The 20,028-nt window shown below is 43.0% G+C and overlaps 1 protein-coding gene across 3 annotated transcripts in view; it reads left to right on the top strand.

Moving 5' to 3' along the window:
- POC5 (POC5 centriolar protein) overlaps positions 1 to 19,306 on the top strand; it is a 66,971-nt gene extending 47,665 nt beyond the window's left edge. The window contains exons 7-13 of one of the 3 annotated variants that reach the window (XM_040421417.1): positions 6,944 to 7,048; positions 9,488 to 9,667; positions 10,815 to 10,977; positions 11,782 to 11,909; positions 13,295 to 13,408; positions 17,485 to 17,664; positions 18,877 to 19,014. In XM_040421417.1, coding sequence (XP_040277351.1) covers positions 6,944 to 7,048; positions 9,488 to 9,667; positions 10,815 to 10,977; positions 11,782 to 11,909; positions 13,295 to 13,408; positions 17,485 to 17,664; positions 18,877 to 19,014 — 1,008 coding nt within the window. Of the gene's footprint in view, positions 1 to 6,943; positions 7,049 to 9,487; positions 9,668 to 10,814; positions 10,978 to 11,781; positions 11,910 to 13,294; positions 13,409 to 17,484; positions 17,665 to 18,876 lie in introns of all 3 variants that reach the window. The other 2 variants (XM_040421418.1, XM_040421419.1) reach the window with 2 other exon arrangements.
- Positions 19,307 to 20,028: the final 722 nt, after the last annotated feature.

The following is a 20,028-nucleotide window of genomic DNA, read 5'->3' on the forward strand; positions in this document are numbered from 1 at the left end:
CCCAGACTCCTCAGTCTATGAGCTTGGTTACTGAGAAATCCATCCTCTTAGGCCGAGGCCTCTCTCAAAGCGTGGTGGATACTCTCCTACTTAGTAGGAAAACAAATACCTGTAGGTCCTACCTTAAAGTCTGGAAGAAGTTCGCTGCCTGGGCGAATTCAAGGTTTAACCAATCCTCACCAGATATCCCTCTCATTTTGGAGTTCCTTCCAGGATGGGTTGGATATGGGCCTCTCCCCTAATACTCTTAAGGTACAGGTTTCTGCCTTAGGAGCCCTTTACAACACGAGTCTTTATGAGAATGCCTGGGTGTCTAGATTTTTAAAGGCAGCTGATAGGTTAAGACCCACAGTTAAAAACCTGGTCGCTCCCTGGAACCTGAATACCGTACTATCAGATACTCTCTTTGAGCCTTTGGATTCCCTATCAATTAAATGGCTCACCCTCAAGACCGTTTTTCTAGTGGCCATTTCTTCTGCAAGAAGAGTATGTGAGCTTCAGCCCCTGTCGATTCAAAACCCTTTCTTTCCATTTGTGAGGACAAACTCATCTTTAAATTAGACCCTGTGTTCCTCCCCAAGGTGGTGTCCACCTTCCACAGGTCCCAGGATATTGTTATTCCCTCCTTTTGTCCTAATCCTAGGAATGATCAGGAAGTAAAGTATCATAACCTAGACGTCAGAAGATGTGTTCTTCATTATATGGAGGTCACAAAAAGTTGGCGAATTGATAAGAATTTATTTGTGCAGTTCTGTGGCCCCAATAAGGGAAAAAAGGCAGCAAGAAGCTCTATATCCTGTTGGATCAGGTGTGCTATCTCTGAGGCCTACATAGCTTCCGGCAGGGAGCCTCATCAGTCTCTCAAAGCCCATTCTGTAAGATCTGTTTCCACCTCTTGGGCTAAGAGGGCCTCTGCATCACTAGAGCAGATTTGCAGAGCAGCCACGTGGAAGAGGGCCCATACCTTTACTAAGCATTACAGAGTAGATGTTTTTGTTAATGAGGACATAACCTTTGGATGCAAGGTCCTGGGTGCTGTTGTTCCCCCCCCCCCCAAATAAGGTTACCTTGTTAGTTCTCAGGTTGTGCTGTCATGGAGACGACTGGGGAAATTAGTATTACACTCACCGGTAATCCGGTTTCCTGGAAGTCTCCATGACAGCACACATATATCCCACCCTTTTTTTCTTTATTGGTTTCAGATTCCTTTAATAGTTCCTTTCCCCTTTCCTGGTTCTGTTAAAATTACACTGGTGATGAGGGGAAGGGGTGGGGTTCTCGACCTCTCTGTGTTTTTTCCTGTCCTATCAGAGGAAGTCAATCTCGGGTTGTGCTGTCATGGAGACTTCCAGGAAACCGAATTATGGTGATTGTAATATATATATATATATATATATATATATATATATATATATTACAGAGAGATGAAAAACGGACAGCACAGAGAAAGGCTCTTGTATGAGCTGAAACGTTGCCTTCCACATGGGTGAATAAACACCATTGCTTTTTATCTGGTGTGCTGTCCGTTTTTCATCTCTATCTATACGGGGTAAGCAGCTACATCCCTGGATCTAGCACCCGCCATTGTTTGTTTCTCCAGTGCTGCCATTTTATATATATATATATATATATATATATATATATATATATATATATATATATATATATATATATTATACATACATACCAAATTGTATTGACTTTTTTTTATTAACTAGACTTGCTTTTTATGTGAATGGAGTAAGGGTAGTGTGGAGCTGGGCATCTCATTTATCTTTGCCTTGACATATCGCTGGTGATTAATGTGTTCACAGTGTGATCTCGCTCCGGATGAGTACACTTGCAGGCAGTGTTCACGTTCTCCTAGACACCTGGGGATGACACTTCCTTTATGTTCATCAAATATCTGGAAAACAAAAACCTGCATTTTGATGCTGTATGAATCATAAGAAGCATACAGCGAAGACTTCTGTGACGTGATCCTGTTATTACTATAGGATTATAGGAAATTTGTTGAACACTCTTGTTTTGCACAAGTGAAGACCTAACACTTATGATTTGATATATTGATACGGTGGAAAATAATATCAATGTAATCATGTGAATTTTTCCAGCCCCATGTTTGTCTATAGGTAGTAAGCACTCATAACTGATGTTGTGCCAATTAGGGTTGTTGCGGGTATCGAAATTTCGATACCCAATCAATACTTTTGTCCATTTTTTTTTTTTCTATACTGAACTGCGCAGTCTAGTATCTCCGAACATGAGAGCGCTCATGTTCCCTCAGCAGCACAGGGGAGTGCGCCCCCTCAACCCCCCAGTATTAAAATCATTGGTGGCAGTGGCCACAGGGTCCTCTCCCCTCCCCCTCATTGGTGGCAGTGGCAGCTTCTGATCGGAGCCCCAGCTGTGTAATCCTGGGGCTCCGATCAGTTACCATGGCAGCCAGGACGCTACTGAAGTCCTGGCTGCCATGGTAACATCCCTGATGCTGTGTGCACAGAGCAGCAGGGACAGTGTGAAGTCCTATTCACCCTGATAGAGCTCTATCAGGGTGAATAGGACAAGGGATGAAAAAAATCCCAGGTTCTAGCCCCTAAGGAGGGAAATGGTTATTAAATAAAAAGTGTAAAAAAAAAAAAACACCAAAATATTAAGTATGAATCACCTCCTTTCCCAATTTCACATATAAAATGTATAAACAATAAATAAACATATTACATATCGCCACGTCAGAAAAGTCCAAACTATTAAAATATTTAAAAAAAACTATGCGGTGAACGCCGGAACAGAAAAAATTAATAAATAAAAACTGCGCGATTCAGGATTTTTTAAAATGCGGAATGCACGTGGCTTTTTGGGTTTATTTTTTCGCATGGTATCGAGTATCGCAATACATTTTTATGGTATCGAAACCGAATATAATATTACAGATGAATATCTATGGAGAAGGACATGACCAACTTCTAGAAATGCATAAATGGCCCATATAAAATCCAATGTAAAGCTGTTCTTTGTAAGTCACTGTGAAATACAAGCTAGGAAAAATAACTGCATGTCAGCTCTTAGCTTAGCAGAGCAGGCAGGAGCCCACCTCGCTCAGGTAATCCTGGCATAGTACATGGGTACAGGGTGCCAGGAGTTAGTAATCATCCAGGGAGCACAGGCAGAAGCAGCAATATGCACACCTGCCCGTACTCACAGCACTGCTGCGGCCCCATTGATAAAATGTTCTCTGTACTCTGTACACCGCTGAGCTGCCAGCGGTATACAGAGAACCGAGTTTTAAGCGCACAGTGAATAGTGCGCTTTAGAGAAGTAAAAGTGTCATAAAAATAGAAAATTGATTAATAAAGTATATTAGAGAGAGTTTTATTAGGGACAAAATATTAAAAGTTCCTATAAAGGTTTAGTTACTCTTTAAGGGTCCATTCACACGTCCGTAAGTGTTTTGCGGATCCGCAAAACACGGACACCTGCAATGTGCGATCCACAATTTGCGGACTGCACATCACAGACACTATAATAGAAAATGCCTTTTCTGGTCCGCAATTGCGGACAAGAATAGGACATGTTCTATTTTTTTCGGATTTGCGGATCCCGAAAATGCGGATTCGCATCCGTTCCAGCCCCATTGAAAGTGAATGGGTCCGCAAATTGCGGAACGAATGCGGACCCAAATTACGGTAGTGTGAATGGACCCTAAGGCTTCTTCACACTTTTTATTTATGTCTTAAAATGCATGCAGAAACTCCATGTGCTTCAAGTCTTTTTAAGGGTGTGTTTTTTTTTTTTTTTTTTTTTTCTCTTTGAAAAATGTCGCTGCGTTTTTTTGAGTTAAAGCCAGATATGGATCCAGCAGGAAGGAGAAGTAATCCCCTGAATTGATGCAGTAAATTTGTGATGGCTTCTCATAGGCCATAGCAAGTTGAATGCAGTCCTGAAATGCAATTGTTCTGACAGTGGTGCACAGTCATTTGCTGGAATATCCAGCTAATCAGCGCCTATCTTTTAGAGGCAGGAAAAGAGCTATTGGCTGCATGAAAACTCTGTTAGTGGCTACAGGAGAATGCACACAGCAGCACAAGGGATACAATGCCATTACCGTACAGTCTGAGTTGTAATGAAGTTATACTGTACAGTATGAGCTGTCTATGCCAGTGCCCTTCTACCTGCCACAATGCCCCCCCCATTAGAGCCTGCAATTGCCCTCCATTGCATTGTCAGCCACAATGTCCCTAATAGTGCTGGTCAGTGCCCTCCATTACTGTGTCAGCCATATAGCGCCCAACAATTCCAGCCAATTCACTCTATTACAGTGTCACCCGTGATGCCACACAAGAGTGCTGGCCAATGCCCTCCACTACAGTGTCAGCTATAATACCCCCCGAATACCCACCCTATGAAATGAATGGTTCCACATACGGTCCGCAAAAAAACAGGACAGACACGGAAATAAAACACGTTCATGTGCATGAGCCCTTATGTTGTGTTTGCATGATAGACAGCAGCAGTGAACAGGAAGAGAGAAGGGAGACGGCACATGCACACTGCACGCGCCGTCTCCTAATACAGCTGATCGTCGGGGGTGCCAAGTGTCGGACCCCCACCGATCTGGTATTGATGACCTACCCTGAGGATAGGTCATTTATATTAAAAACCCGGACAACCCCTTTAACACTATTAATATAATCTACTGATTGTGTTCATACTACCAATGTGTTTTGCTTGCTCATTAACGTGGCAGTCTTCTAGTCAGCATCCGGTTCACATCACTGAGAATATGGTATCACGTCTGTGCTGCCAGACAATTCATTAAAAGGGAAAACAAAATGAGCTATTTTAGTAGACAAGCCAATAATTAGAATAACTCTATGTTCGTTATTATTAAAAAAGCAACGTCCCATATCCAGCAGGTGAGGTCCATGAAGCTGAATGGGGCGGGCACGCCTTTCTGCTACATGTTGCACATTGAGTCTCGCTGTGCCCATCTCACGTAGCACTTGATATAATGACAACTGAATGTACTGTAGGGCTCAGCACACACACGCTGAATGATCTTGTATACGGCGTGTGAAGATAAATGTGCATTTGTGTGGCGCTCCCGCTGGCTGCGTGGGCACACGGGCAATGTGCATAGCGGCAGGAGGACTCCAGGGGTGATTGATTGGCTGAGTCATGTTCCTGCAGCCTGTAATTAGCTCCCGGTATAGTCAATTCACTGTATTATGGCTTTTTTGTTTTCCCAATCAGTCGCTCATTAGATTTGTAATCACTCAATAACCACAGTGTAATCCTGCCTCCGTATTCTCAGCTGCTGGATTACTGTGCCCTGAACTTCAAGTAGGTATGGGCTGCTGCTTTCTGTATCGATTCCTCATGCTTTTTAAGATCTCAGTCTGCCCTTTCCACTCCTCAACATAGAGGTCATGAGTATTGACGTAGTAGCACCTCATGTTGGTAGCATGGGCACTAAAAAGGGCAGAGAAAATGGCCACAAAAACATTGAAAAAAGGCTCCACATAAAAGAAGAAAAATTTAAAGGGGTTGTCTCACTTCAGTAAATGGCATTAATACGAGGCACTTACTAATGTATTGTGATTGTCCATATTGTCTCCTTTCCTGGCTGGATTCATTTTTCCATCACATTATACACTGCTCCTTTCCATGGTTATGACCACCCTGCGATACAGCTTTGGTGGCCGTGCTTGCACACTATAGGAAAAAGCGCAAGCCGATGCACACTCAAACGGTCCTTGCCAACAGAGGGGCTAGCACTTTTTCCTATAGCATGCAAGCGCAACTACCGCTGGATTGCAGGGTGGTCGTAACCATGGATATAAGCAATGTATAATGTGATGAAAACAAATGAATCCAGCCAGCAAAGGAGGCAATATGGACAATCACAATACATTAGTAAGTGCCTTGTAGTAACTTTCTCTACATGATAAATGCAATTTGCTGAAATGAGACAACCCCTTTAACCCTGCCATTTCTTGCTTAAAGGGAATGTGTCATCAGAAACTGAGCTATTGTTCGGAACTGGTTTTTAGCTTATAAGGGTATTCCAGGAATTAAGAAAATAAAATACGTAAATATGACTTTATTATAAATCTATTCCCAAATACCTTTCATTCGTTATAATGGCTCGTTTTCTCTGGGGAGCAATCGTTAGGAGAAATAAAATGGCCGCCATCTTATTAGTACATACAAAACCTGTCCTAATCACACAGGAGGACAAGTTACTTCAGAGCACTGAGGTAAAGAGCTGCCTCATCCTCCTCTCTGCTCTGCTTGTCAGGGGTTATGGTTCTCAATACTGTTTAACATGATCTTCAGCTGAATCTCTGAAGGAACAGAGTTCATGAGGAGACATGAAGCATAGAGAGGAGGTGATGATGTGGCTGTCCGCATCCGTATGTCCGTTCCGTGCCACCTGCAAAAAAAAAAATAATAGAACATACTTGTCTGTCTTACATACAAGGATAGACCTGTTCTATAGATTGCAAGACGTTCCATTCTGCAAAATGTATAATGCACACAGCCGGTATCCGTGTTTTGTGGATCCGCAATTTGCGGCCCACAAAAACGGCTATGGCCTTGTGTATGAGCACTAAATGAAAGCGATGGGAAGGAAATCAACCTCCATGTTCTCTGCAGGATTTCTGTAAGGTTGTTTTCTTCAGGGACATGCCGAAAATCCTGCAGACTGATCAACACCGTGGGCGAGATTACCGCCTGTGCACTTCATCGTTCAGTCCGCGGTTCTGTGCTCCTTTAATCTCCCTTTGACACAAATGAATACAGACATCCGTTGTTCATGCCACTGCTGCATTCTCTTTGTGCTGCTCATGCTCCCTTACACACACGATTCATTCTTTCAGATCTACCAGTCCTTTATTAGAACCTCTGACATCACCAGATATGATGTTCTTACCCCTAGGTGATTTCCAACCTGACCCGTGCGCTGGAGAAGCAGAAGGAAAAGACGGAACTGATGCGAACATTTTCCCACTGGCGACTGCAGCAAATAGAGGGCAGACAGGAGGTGAAGAGCCAGACATGTGAATCATTCCCATACTCTCAATGCTGGGTTTAAAACAGGTGTCCTTTTAACTGGCGCTAAGAAACGAAAGGTCCTTTCTAGAGCGTACCCAGCACAGTCTCCAGGCCCTTCACAATGGACGGGTGCACCCACTTCAGAGGCTGGACTCCTAGACAATACTCAAGGAGAAGCCGCACTTCAGAAGATCAAGTGAACTCCTTGTTCAGAAGGAAACATTTTGGCGGTGAATGAAGCGACTGTTTCACTTGACCTTTTGCAGTGCTGTTTCTTCTAGTTTATTGGACAGAACTTTTCCGCATAGGGCTATGTTCATACCAAGTTCAGTAAACCTGTTTGGTGTATGCTCTGAGAGAGCCCCTGGCACATACAGAACATAGTCGTAGACACCCAGTTTTTCTGACTGTACGTTTAGTCTCTGTCAGGGTGGTATACGCTAGCATTTTATTTTTTTGCAGTATAGAATATACAGTGGGTGACGGCAAAAAACATATAGCACACAGTATACTTTTTTTTTCTCATTGTGGCCAATGGCCGACATATCTCATTGACTGTACAGTGGCATACTCCCCTTTAAGGTGGTCAGATGAATGTCGGTTGCACCATCAACTATCAAGTGCAGGCATCCTCAAACTGCGGCCCCCCAGCTGTTTCAAAACTACAACTCCCAGCATGCCCGAACAGCCTACAGGTATCAGCCTACAGCAGGGCATTGTGGGAGTTGTAGTTTTACAATAGCTGGAGGGCCGCAGTTTGAGGATACCTGAATTCTAGTGTGTATGGTGGTGTCCTAACTCTATCCTGAAGGGAAAGAAGGGTCGGCCATGTTGAATTCCAGCATGCCCAATGCTTTGTTTTTTATTGGAGATAATTCACTGTTAGACTCTGTGATTGGCTGAGCAGTCATCACTGGAATTTTTCTGTGTTTTTCGAGATTGGACGAGGAGGTATAAACCAGCAGGGATCCGTTTAGTGTTGGAACGGGAGTAGTGGGGAATTTCCCTCAATGGGCATTTATCATCCAGCCAGAGGATGATAAATGCCACCACTGGGATCCTCTCTCAGTAGAACAGTTCCCAAGCTCCCCGTCTGCACAACCACAGGAAGGGTCTTTTTTTATTTTTTCTCTTATATATAAAGTGGTGGTCATATATGGTCTCTGGTGTTCAAATTAAAGCCCCAATGTGACAAAAGATTTTGGGGGTCATTTATGAAGACCAGTGTTTTAGATGCCGATTTTAAAGGGAACTTGTCATCAACTTTATGCTGATCTCACTGAGGGCAGCATTAAATAGTGACAAACATGCTGGTTTCAGCGATGTGTCACTCATGAGCTAAAAGTAAGTGGTTGCCGAGAAGCAACATCATAAAATATTGCAGCCCGGACCTGGAAAAGAGTCACATCTACCTGAGAAGAGTCCTGGTTATTCCTAATCTCCTGCTCTCTCACCCATCTGCTGATGATTGGCAGAGAGCAGGAATTCATGAATAACCAGGACTCTTCTCAGGTGGCCGGGACTCTTTTCCAGGCCCAGTCTGCAATGATTGTGATGTTGGTTCTTTGCAACCACTTACTTGTAACTTATAAATGACAGACCGCTGAAATCAACTCACCTGTCTCTACTTTATGATGCCGTTAGTATGGACAGCATAAAGTTGATGACAGGTTCCCTTTAATAAAGCCCCTGCTCTGGCGGTGGATCACCAAAGTCATGTAGAGGCACCGGCCTCTACATAAATTCGGCGCATCCAGCACCGCTTCTAAATGTAAGACAGCTTCGTAGACTGCTTACATTTAGACCATTTTCTATGCCTAAACCTGGCATGAGCTGGGAAAAGTCACAGATTGCAGCGCAACTAACCTGAATATAGGCGTAGTTCAAGTTAATAAATGATCCCCTAGGACTGTTGATCCTAGTTTGTAGTACTCTCCCCTTTAACACTTTGCCATGTTAGTCCAGATCTTTCTACTGTCTTCTTTTAGAGTATGCTTCCTTTTCTTAGGGCCACCTAGTGTGGTTTAGAACAATTCTCTATAATCCAGTATTTCTCAGTGATCCTAAGTGCCCCCTACTCTAGCATAGTGCATTACACTACCCCACCCCCAAAGGGTATGGTCATACACTGAGCACAGTGCACGTACCCCGAGGGTTCAGCCACACTATCAGGTTTCTTGATGCTGTTTTGGAAGCCACAACCAGGAGTGAATTAAAAAAAAAGAGAAGTCATATGTCTCTTTTATGATCCACTTCTGATTTAGGCTTCCAAAACTGCATGCAGAAATCTGACCCTTTGGCTGTACCCTACCTTGCATGTAACCCCCTGGGGTCACATTTCTTAGGGTGAGGAATCATTATGTTGGGTCAAGTCTAGATTGTACAATGCAGGGGATTTGTTGTCTCAATGTATGAAGTATTTTCTTAGGATTATGTATGCAGTCTGGCCGACAGACACTACAGAAGGATGTTGTTGAAGAGCATGTGGAGAACATGGCGCTCCGTTATGGAGTCCAACTGGAAGGACAAAGTGGAACAGGCGTGCCGAGCCAGAGCTGAAGAGGTTTGCGTTGAGCTCTCTAGTAATTATGAATCCAAAGTTGCTCAGGTATTTAACCTGTAATCTATCTATATACTGATAAACTTTACATAATGTAACATCCATAAGGTACTTGGTTTCCCCTGGAAATGAAAGGGGTTTACCAGGCAGGACTTACTTATTGATGACCTGTTCTTAGGGTAGGTCCTGAATATTAGATCAGCAGGAGTCTAGCTCCCAAGACTACAAGCCAATCGGCTACAGCACAAGAACCAAAAGTGGATGAGATAAGAGCTGCAGTAACCAGGCATGGCTACTACACCGTGGACCAAGCATGGTTCTGTTGCCTGGTTCCAACGGCAGAGCTTGCAAAAACAGCTGATTGGCAGGGGTGCTGGGAGGTAGACATCTGCTGATCTGATGACCTAGCCAACGTAAGTCCTGGAAAACACCTTTAAAGGGGTTGTCTCACTTCAGCAAGTGGAATTTATCATGTAGAAAAAGTTAAGAGGCCATTTACTAATGTATTGTTATTACCCATATTGCCTCCTTCGCTCGCTGGACCACTGCTCGTTTCAATGGTTAAGACCACCCTGCAATCCAGCAGCGGTGGCCGTGCTTGCACATCATAGGAAAAAGTGCCAGCCTCCCTGGTGGCTGGGTGGTAGCTCACATAGCCTGGTGCTTTTTCCTATAGTGTGCAAGCACGGCCACCGCTGCTAAATTGCAAGGTGGTCGTAACCATGGAAACGAGCAGTGTATAATGTGATGGAAAAATGAATCCAGCCAGCGAAGGAGGCAATATGGACAATCACAATACATTAGTAAGTGCCTTGTAGTAACTTTATCTACATGATAAATGCTATTTGCTGAAGTGAGACGACCCCTATAAGAGAAGCCTCAATTGGGCATGAATGAATCTGATCAGCAGCAATGTGCTTGGCATGATCAGTTAAGTTATTTAGAAAGTTATAAGGGGGTATTTTTTTTGTTTTTCTCTTCATTTTAAGGGTACGTACACAAAATGCAGCAGCCTCAAGTGTCCAAAACCGCAAATTATTTTTTTTTACAGACGAATTTGCTGATAATACCACAGTTTTACACACAAAACTGTGCGGCCATTCTTACCTGTACACCTGTTGCATTAAAAAGCGAATGATCACCAATATGCCACGCAAGCCGCATCATTTACCCATTCCCTTCTTGCCATTTGTAGTTGAGTGATGCTCTGGAAGAAGCTAGAGCAGAAGTTTCAAGACTTCACGCAGAGAGGGACCAGTTTGAGGGATCCATGAAGAAAGCGTTCATGCGTGGTGTCTGTGCGTTAAATATCGAGGCAATGTCCATGTTTCAAGGGAGAGAAATCCGAGCAGAGCACGGTAGGACACGTCTTCTGTACGAGTTCATGGAATGTAAATTTCTGTTTCTATGAAGAAAACCCTTTTACAGGTGAAACTCGAAAAATTAGAATATTGTGCAAAAGTCCATTTATTTCAGTAATGCAACTTAAAAGGAATTGCATTAATGCAGCTTAAAATTAGAATTTTGTGAAAAGGGTCAATATTCTAGGCTCAAAGTGTCACACTCTAGTCAGCTAATTAATCCATACCCCCTGAGCAAAGGGGACCTCAAAATTGTGACTTTGGGGTTTTCATAAGCTATAAGCCATAATCATCTAAATTATAACAAATAAAGGCTTGAGATATCTCGCTTTGCATGTAATGAGTCTATCTCATATGTTAGTTTCACCTTTTAAGTTGCATTACTGAAATAAATGAACTTTGCATGATATTCTAATTTTTCGAGTTTCACCTGTAGATGTGTATATAGCAGCATATGCTGGTGGCCTTGTGTTTCTCCATCACAGAATATGTTAAGAATATGCGGCTTATTTTTGCATGATTTGTTATAAAATGCTCTTGTGATAGTGAAGTGCAGTACCAAGGTGTTGAACACAAGGTGGCACTGTAACACAGACACTGAGACATTCTACATCTACAGGACCTGCACAATAGTAATGAACACGTCCATGAATAATATTTGATGAATATTTTGCTTCAGCCTGTTCTGCTGTTCACTGCAACACTTTATTTTTTTAAAATTTTAGAATATTTTAGAAAAGAATTGACATCAGTTTTGCAATGTTAAGAATATTCGTAATTGTATCTCCTGTATCTTGGTAGCAGATCATCCACCTAGGAGAGAAGACCCTGGCTGCAGTCCCTCCGTGACCTTTCAGCAGGTGCCAACCACTTCACAGCATGATCTCCCCTCCTCCATCCACACTCCTGCTGCCACAGCAGAGCAAGACGTGAGTAAGAAGGAATTAGGCTGGCCGAACACTAGATACCGCCATACCGAGCACGCAGCAGCTTATCTCTCCAAGAAAAGAAAAAAAAGATCAAATATTGAAATCCAACATAAACTGTACAGGTTACCTGATGCTTACCTTCATTTACTAGATATCACCGGCAACATGATACCGGTTTATTATAGGAAATGCCACTTGTCTTAAATTGCGCCAGAAATTGTCACGTCTCATTTGTATTTTTATGACACGAGTAAGCCAAAAAGAAGAATCCACTCTGGCTCCTCCTCCAAGGCGACGCTGCTTCGAAGGAGCAAGGGCATTCCTTATTGTGACAGTAATCCAAACAATAGGCGGTGTGACGTTAGACTAGACAGTCCAAAGGGGCGCCAGATTTAGTGATGTGTGATTGTTGCACAAACTATTACCGTCTGCTGTAATGTAGTCAAGAGATCGCCTGAGATTTGAGTGGATTAGGAGGAGCAGGAAAATGTGCTGCTAACAAGTTCCCGGGAGTCGGGCATATACTAGGTGGTTTCCCCTCTTAAAGGGGTTGTCCAGCTCCTGGCCAAATTTTATTTATTTTTTTTATAAAAAGCTCTGGTCTATAATAGCAAAATAATACTGACCTCACCGATCTCCCACCACTTCCATGCTCCCCCTTCCTGGGTCCCTCACCGATCTCTTCATCCAGCTATGACTCGACTGGTGACAACTGTAGCGGTGACCTCCATGATATAGAGAACATTTTGTCATAGGAAAGGTGAAAAAACCCTTTAATGATGCAGGTATCTGGGGCTCTAAAGTCACAGAAATGTTATTTTTTTATCACAGAATTATGAGGACCATAGCTTTTTAATATTTTCGTGGATGTAGCTGTATAAGGGATTTTTTTTTTTATTGGGGGGCGGGGTGTGCTGTGACGAGTTGTATTTTTTAGTGGTACCATTTTCATATAAGGTTCAGTGGTTTTTCAGGTTTTTGGTTTTACGTACATTGCTGTCTACTATGGCTGCATGAGCACCTCGCGATGACATCACAGGTACACAATGGTGTGATTGAGCCATTATAGGAAGGGCCTGCCTCAGACGCCGCAGTTGCTTTTGACCATGGATGGCATCAGAGGGGTTAAACAGCTGGGACTGTAGTCTCCTCCAATCCTGGCTATTCCAGCAGAGTGTCAGTTATAATATTCAGCTGACACCATCTGCAGATAATGTGGGAACAGCTCGTTTGTCAGCACCATGATGTACATATTATGGACTTTACATAGCGTAAATGTATTTCAGATGTTTCCAAGGGGTTAAAGTGTCATGCTGGCCATAAGTTATATTGTGTTTTGCCTGCTTTTCAATCCTGATTTCAATCATTTAATCTCTGCCCTTTAGTTTCGACCTCACTTTATTCCTTCAAGTGTTTCTGAGTCCAAAGACGATCTGAGCACCCCTGTGGTGCTGTCCGCTACCACATCTGGATCCAGCATCTTGTCAGCACATAAAATGGTAATTGCCCGCATTGATGATTTATTTTATTTTTTTTTTAAATTTCTGTGTATGTACTTTTCAACTGCAGTGACCAAAGCGTGGACCAGAACCCTCTGACATTATACCACCAATCCTTATTTCAAAGGCCATTTTACACGGGCAGATTATTGGAATAATTATTGGGAACATACATTCATATGAACGCTTATTTCAGATAAATGCCCTATGTAAATGTGCCAGTCCACACCCGACAACTTAGCCAAACGCTCGCTTGTTAGGTGATCCATTGCTTCTGGGTCACATAAAATCACTGTTTGCCGGCAGCACATAGTGCTGTGTGAGCAAGGTGGTGCTGCTGACAAGCGGTGAACAGGGATGAACAATCACAGTAGCGATCATTCGTCACCATACAGTGGGAATGATTTGCTGCACAGAATGTAGCTTTAACGAAGAAGCTTCCTTTAGCGAGGAAGCTGCCGTACATTTAGACAGGCGGTGGATGCGTCAAAGTTATGTAGAGGCCGGCACCTCCACATAACTTAGGGACAGCCACCACTTGCGCAAAGGGGTATTAGGACCAGAGTCTAAAACGCCGGTCTTAATAAATGATCCCCATAATCTACTGCCAGAGGTGCTTCGAAAGCAGCTCTCACCCCTCTCCTGAGCCGTGTATACCAGCGTATGAGATGAGGAGTAGCAGTCCGCCAATCAAAGCTTTCCATACACAATATAAGCATTTAACTGTAAACCTTTTCTCCCAACATACAGGCAAGCTCAGCTTAACCAAGTGTGCATGTTTCATTCAGTGTGCAGGGAGCCCAGGAGAAGGGATAGGATAGGGGTGATAGTAGCAAGATTGGTGGTTGTAGTTGTTACTCCCAGTGGCGCTCTTCTGGGCCGTGCAGTGATAGGAAGGGCACACCTTTTACTCTCTTTTCCAGCCTGATTTTCGTTCGGGGTGCCCTTCATGGTGATAAATTTTCAGGTGCATGGCAGAGTCACTTGGCAGCTGAAGATGATGTTGGCGTCAGTGTGGCGGTGCAGGAAATATGAGGCTAGGTTAACATCAGAAATAAATTCAGATTAGTCAGTTTTCAGCATGCATGGACTGGCATGTGCAAATTCTCCAAAGTTTTTACAGGTTACATGGTTTTAGTAGTAGTTACCAGGTCTTGGTCTTTCTTTGAAGCAAATTTCCTCACACTGCACTTTTCTCTCAAGCCTAAGAATTTAGAAATAGGGGTGTGACATTTCTCACTATACACCAACAGGGTGGACCCCAGCGTCAGGCAAAGTTCTGCAAGTTTTTCACAGGTTGTGATACTCAAAGTAAATGTTTCCACAATGTCCTCAGTGTTCTTGTAAAGTATGTCCAGGCACTATAAGACTTAAATCTCCTGAACAATGTCTGCTATCGAGTCTATAAGCTTCTTTCTAGGCAATTTATCACCGCAGAGCTTCTGCTCGTACCACCTGTCAACACTGGTATGCTCTTCAAACATATCCTTTCTCTTCTCCATTTTAACCTAGCGTTAAAGCTTTCTGTCTGGATGATTCACTGTCCAGGGCTGTGTCTTCACTCCTTCCACTTCACTAGCTAGACTGCCCTACGGTGAGGCCTAACCACTCCCTATGGGGAGGGTGACAATCAATCAAGACCTGCTAACTCATTACTGATTTTTACATGACAGTGCAGTAAGACATTGAAAATACACACAGAACCCTTTTGCGGGAACCACTGCATTGCAGTTGGACAGTACAAGTTGGGAGAGTGGAATAAACTAAGCATAACCAATCCTTCTTTTATCTGTCATCTAATGTGCGTGCACTTTAACATTCACTCTGCAGATGTGTGACCACCGAGAGATAAGCCTGGTCAGCATTTATTCGGCTAAATAGAATTATCTAGAAGTACTCATTTTATCTGTTGGTTTAGGAAGGTGTGCTTCAAAACGACACAGATCACATTGTGTGCATTGCCTATTTTTTCTGGAGGATTGGAGAGGGCCTTGTAGACGCTATCTGTAGTATGACTAGCATAAAATCAGATGTTGTCTAAGCACCATGGCATGATGCAGTATCCGGTATAGCAAATTAAATACTGCAGCAAGATTTCTTCCTGAGAAAAAGATCACAGCACAGCGCTGAGTATAAAGCTCAGGAGGAGAAAATGCATCTCATTATGAGGCGCTCTATATACCAAAGGAAAAGTATTGCGATACTCGATACCACCCCCAAAAATAAAAAATACCCGTACATTAAAGGGGTTATTAATTTTGAAACCTCCATGTGCCTCATATTAATAGAAAGTGACACAATCCTTAACCCCATGTTGCCCATTATACGAGGTACATGATGCGACGTTAATACAGTCATACATCATGAGACACATACCTGTAGAAACATCAAGAAACTTCTCCTGCAGCAAGATTTTCGTAAATGTTGAAGGTTAAAGGACCAGTGATGATGTCATCAGCATGTAACAAGTAACAAGTGGATGTTACTGATCACATGGCAATGACATCATCAAAGGTCTTTTACATTTCTGAGATACAAGAGTTAAAAAAAAAAATCAGTCTGTTTGCAAGTTGTGACTTTGTTCCCTTTGTATCTTGTCAGCTGACAGCTCATATTTATGTCTTATCTCGGACCTCCTGATCTCAAACACTTAAGGTCCCTTTACACGGGACGATATTACAGCAGATTGTCGGAAAGGATGCGTTCAATCTGCTGCTTGTTGGTGGAGAAGACCAGTGCATTAACATGTAACGATCTCCTCCAGAGATGGGGAGGAGCGATCACTAATGCCATTGCCCTTCCCCACACTGACTCGTTTCTCGGCAGCAGATCGTGTTTACACAAACAATCCAATTACCTGATGAATGTACATTTACACCGCCAGATCATCGCTAACAAGCGTTACTATGAACGCTCTTTAGCAGTGATCTATGCAATTCTCGTCCCATGTAAATTATTAAAACTATATTCATATCAGTTTCATACGAATTGAGCTATAAGAGGTACATATGAGCTGTCAGCTGACAGGATACATAGAAAACAAAGTCACTACTTGCAAAGAGACTCTTGTATCTCAGAAGCAGACGTTTTATAATAATAATAAAAAAAGACCAGTTGAAAAAATTTGTTTTAGCTCAAAATGAGTAAAATGCAGTCACAAAAAATTCTGCAGTGATTAATCGAGCACTCTAATAAAAAAAAAATGAATTAAATAACCTTTTCCTTTATAAAAACTCATCAGCGTCCCTCGTGCCATCATCAGCCCCCATGCCATCAGTCTTTAGCACCCCCATGCCATCAGTCCTTCCATGCCCTCAGTTCCCCCCAATGCCATCAGTCCTCTGTGCCATCAGCTCCCCCCAGTGCCATCATGCCCCCCACTCCCCCAGTGCCATCAGCCCCTCCATGCCCCCGCCCCCCGTAATACTTACCTTTCCTGGCAGGGTGCGCGGCTGGCCGATATGGAGTTCGCAGGAGAAGGACTGCAGCGTCGTCTTCTTCCCAACATGCACTGGGACCTAACGTCACACAGCGTCTTGCAGCGCACGCTGACTATATGTGCATGCCAGGGCCAGGATAGTGCAGCGTAGTGCCAACGGGAGACCAGGGAGCGGTGAGTGATAGGCTTCACTTCACTCACACTCTGGTCACGTGATCAATAGAGGATTTTTTTTGTGCCGATTACATCGAGTAATCGTTGCAGCCCTACCCTGAAGGTGTCCATAGCCTTTAAAATGTGCTGGTTATTTAATCCCCTTATTGTTCATGTAGGTGGAATTGCACTTGGCAAGTGATCCTCTCCGTATTGGGACTAGGGACAGTGTGGATTTATAGGATGCAGGTTACTGGTCACGCAGTCACTCGCCTGAATACAAATGCTTCCTTTTCTTTCCCTTCTCTCACCATGTCAGTCAGTGTCGTAGATGTTATTTTCATAACCCTACTGCTTACATTAGTACATATAAGTGACGTGACCGTCCTCATGCATGGAGGGATACTGTAGCTGCTGAACACCTGTACTCCTATTACCAGCATTTGATAATTAAATTGCCTTTCTTTTTCATGTGCATATATAGCCTGTGACCAAAGTTATAACATCAGGTCAGCAGAAGGCTGGGAAGACGATAACGGCCCGTGTTACAGCTCGTTCTGATCTGGCACAGAAGATCACCAAGACGGGAGGAAGTATCACTTCTATGGGCGTTTCACCACCAATGAGCTCTGTAGTGGTGGAAAAGCATCACCCAGTTACTCAGGTAACTTCATGATCCCTCATGTAATAAATAAGTACAGCTATTCCAGAGCAGCAAAATTACGAATGCTTTGGCTTACACCTAGCTCCACCTTTACCTGGCTGCTTCTATCACCTTTTTCTGATGGTTTTTCCTTCTGGAAGAAGCATTGTGGCTATATTTCCAATGATGGTATAACATTGTAACAGTATATAAACAATCAGTTGTGCTACAACCTGATCTTGCAAGACTTGCTCATATAGGTCAACATAACTTGTGACCTAGGGGGTTCCCACAATCAGCGGAACGATGGGGCCATGGCAAGTGTGGCTCCTTCACTTCATTTGGGGGTACTATCTCTCATTGGGGAGAGAGCGCCTTAGTCAGCGTGAGGAGACTTTTATAGGCCATACATCCTCCTCCTGGAATTCTGGGAAGAAAGGGCTGCAAATGAGCTCTTGCTCTGCCTCTAATGCCACCAGATGTAAGGCAGCTATCCTATAAGTCAGTGTTCGACCCTCTAAATAAGCCCTGAAACATGACTCGGATATTAAATAAGCCAGCGTCTCATCTGCAGACAGCTGTTTCTGGGTGATTGCCCCTCTTCAGTGCAGTTTAGAGAGTACTGCCTTTACTGGGTGAGAGGCCTAGCTTGTTAAGAGCTCATTTGCATCCCTTTTCTTCCTTCACTTCAGTAACGACGATACCAAGAGGTTAAAGGTTCTTACTAGAAGGAGTGAACGGCTACGTTTCAGAGATTATAGTGGATGACTAAGTGATATGTGTGGTATAAAAGTATTTGGTAAAATAGGCATATCAGGAGAGCGGACAGATCCTCTTTAGTATGTGCTGAAAATTAGAATATTTCTGAAGCCCCTAGCAGTATTTCTGAAGTTTGTTTTATCGGTGGTACCATTGACATTACACACGTTAAGGATTTGTGAGATATGTAGCACCAATATGTTTTACAGGTAGACTGAGAAATACTATAAAAGCCACACTGGTATTAACAGCTACTGCGGCCCTCTGCCGTCTTGCTTCTGTTACATTGGCATGGTGTGGCAGGAGAGGCAATTATCATCCTACTAGGTCGGTGGCACCATAATGACCCAACCATAGTGTTTCCTGAAGGGGCTGCTGTTTAACAGGGCACTTGAGATGTTGTTCTACCACCTTGTAACAAATCTTTTGATTCATGTTCTTTAGTTTGTTTTAAACATTTTTCTGTCTTTACAGCAAACCATTTCTCAGGCCATAGCTGCAAAATACCCTCGACCAGCATTGCACAGTGCCAGCTCCGGCAGGGGCACCGGGCAGAGTGCCAGAACATCTCACGTCCACTCCGGGGTTCATTCAATCAAAGTAGTCGACTAACCAGTTCTTCTTTCTTCAAAATCCACAAGAGGAGCAGACAGGAGAGCAGTCTTGATTCTGGATGGGGCACATCTACCTCTGAATACATGGCATCGGCGATACATATTTTTAGTCCTGTTTCTCCTAATTTACATAGCAGTGTCTTTTCCTTGCAATGTAGGGTGCAGCGAATAGAGTGCCTTATGTGTGTGGTGTGGGTCGCATAGTATTTATCAAGTCTAATATACTGTATTTTATGCAGAATAATGCTGCTTTTACATAAATGGCCTTTGTGGCTGGCTTTTATCTACAGCTGCTGTATTTTTATAATTTTACTATTTTGTAATAAACAAAATCTTTCATTTATAAAGTTTTGAAATGTTTTAGTCAAGCAGGGGCAGAAATGAAAGGATGAAGGAATATCAAGGTTAGAAACCAACATGAAAGCATCGGCAGATGATGTCCTTTTATGTAGGTCACGTAATTATTGACTTACAAATTTACCATTGCATTACAGTAAACCCTTTTTTTTTTTTTTTATCCGTCGCCCTTTTAGATCAATAGTTTTTTTTTTTTTATATACTCTCATTTACTTCAGCTTTAGGCCTCATGCAGTATTAGAGATCTGTGTTGTATGGATCTGTAATACAGCGCCCATGCTGTACATCCACGTACCTCTGATTTTACATAGCACATTATTTGCATTAATGATTCAGGAACCACACGGGACCCTGCTGGTACCTGGCTCCCGGTCTCAATAGACATCAGTTAAAGGCACCAGCACGAGTCATCTCAATATAGAAAATACTAAGTATTGGTAAATAATTAATGCTGTAACTTCACAACCATGATTGCAAATTCAGGAGAAAAGAATATTGCTGAGCTTGTTGTATGATGTGAGCCATTATTTTCGATCTGTCTTTAATGATGGAAGCATAGTGCAAAACATTTTGAATTAGATGCTTTCATGCCACATGTTGATAAAATTGTCAGTGGTTATCATGGAGTTTTGAGTACAAACCCTTAAAGGGAACA

Source organism: Bufo bufo, chromosome 2 (assembly GCF_905171765.1).
Source record: "Bufo bufo chromosome 2, aBufBuf1.1, whole genome shotgun sequence".
NCBI classification, from domain to species: domain Eukaryota; kingdom Metazoa; phylum Chordata; class Amphibia; order Anura; family Bufonidae; genus Bufo; species Bufo bufo.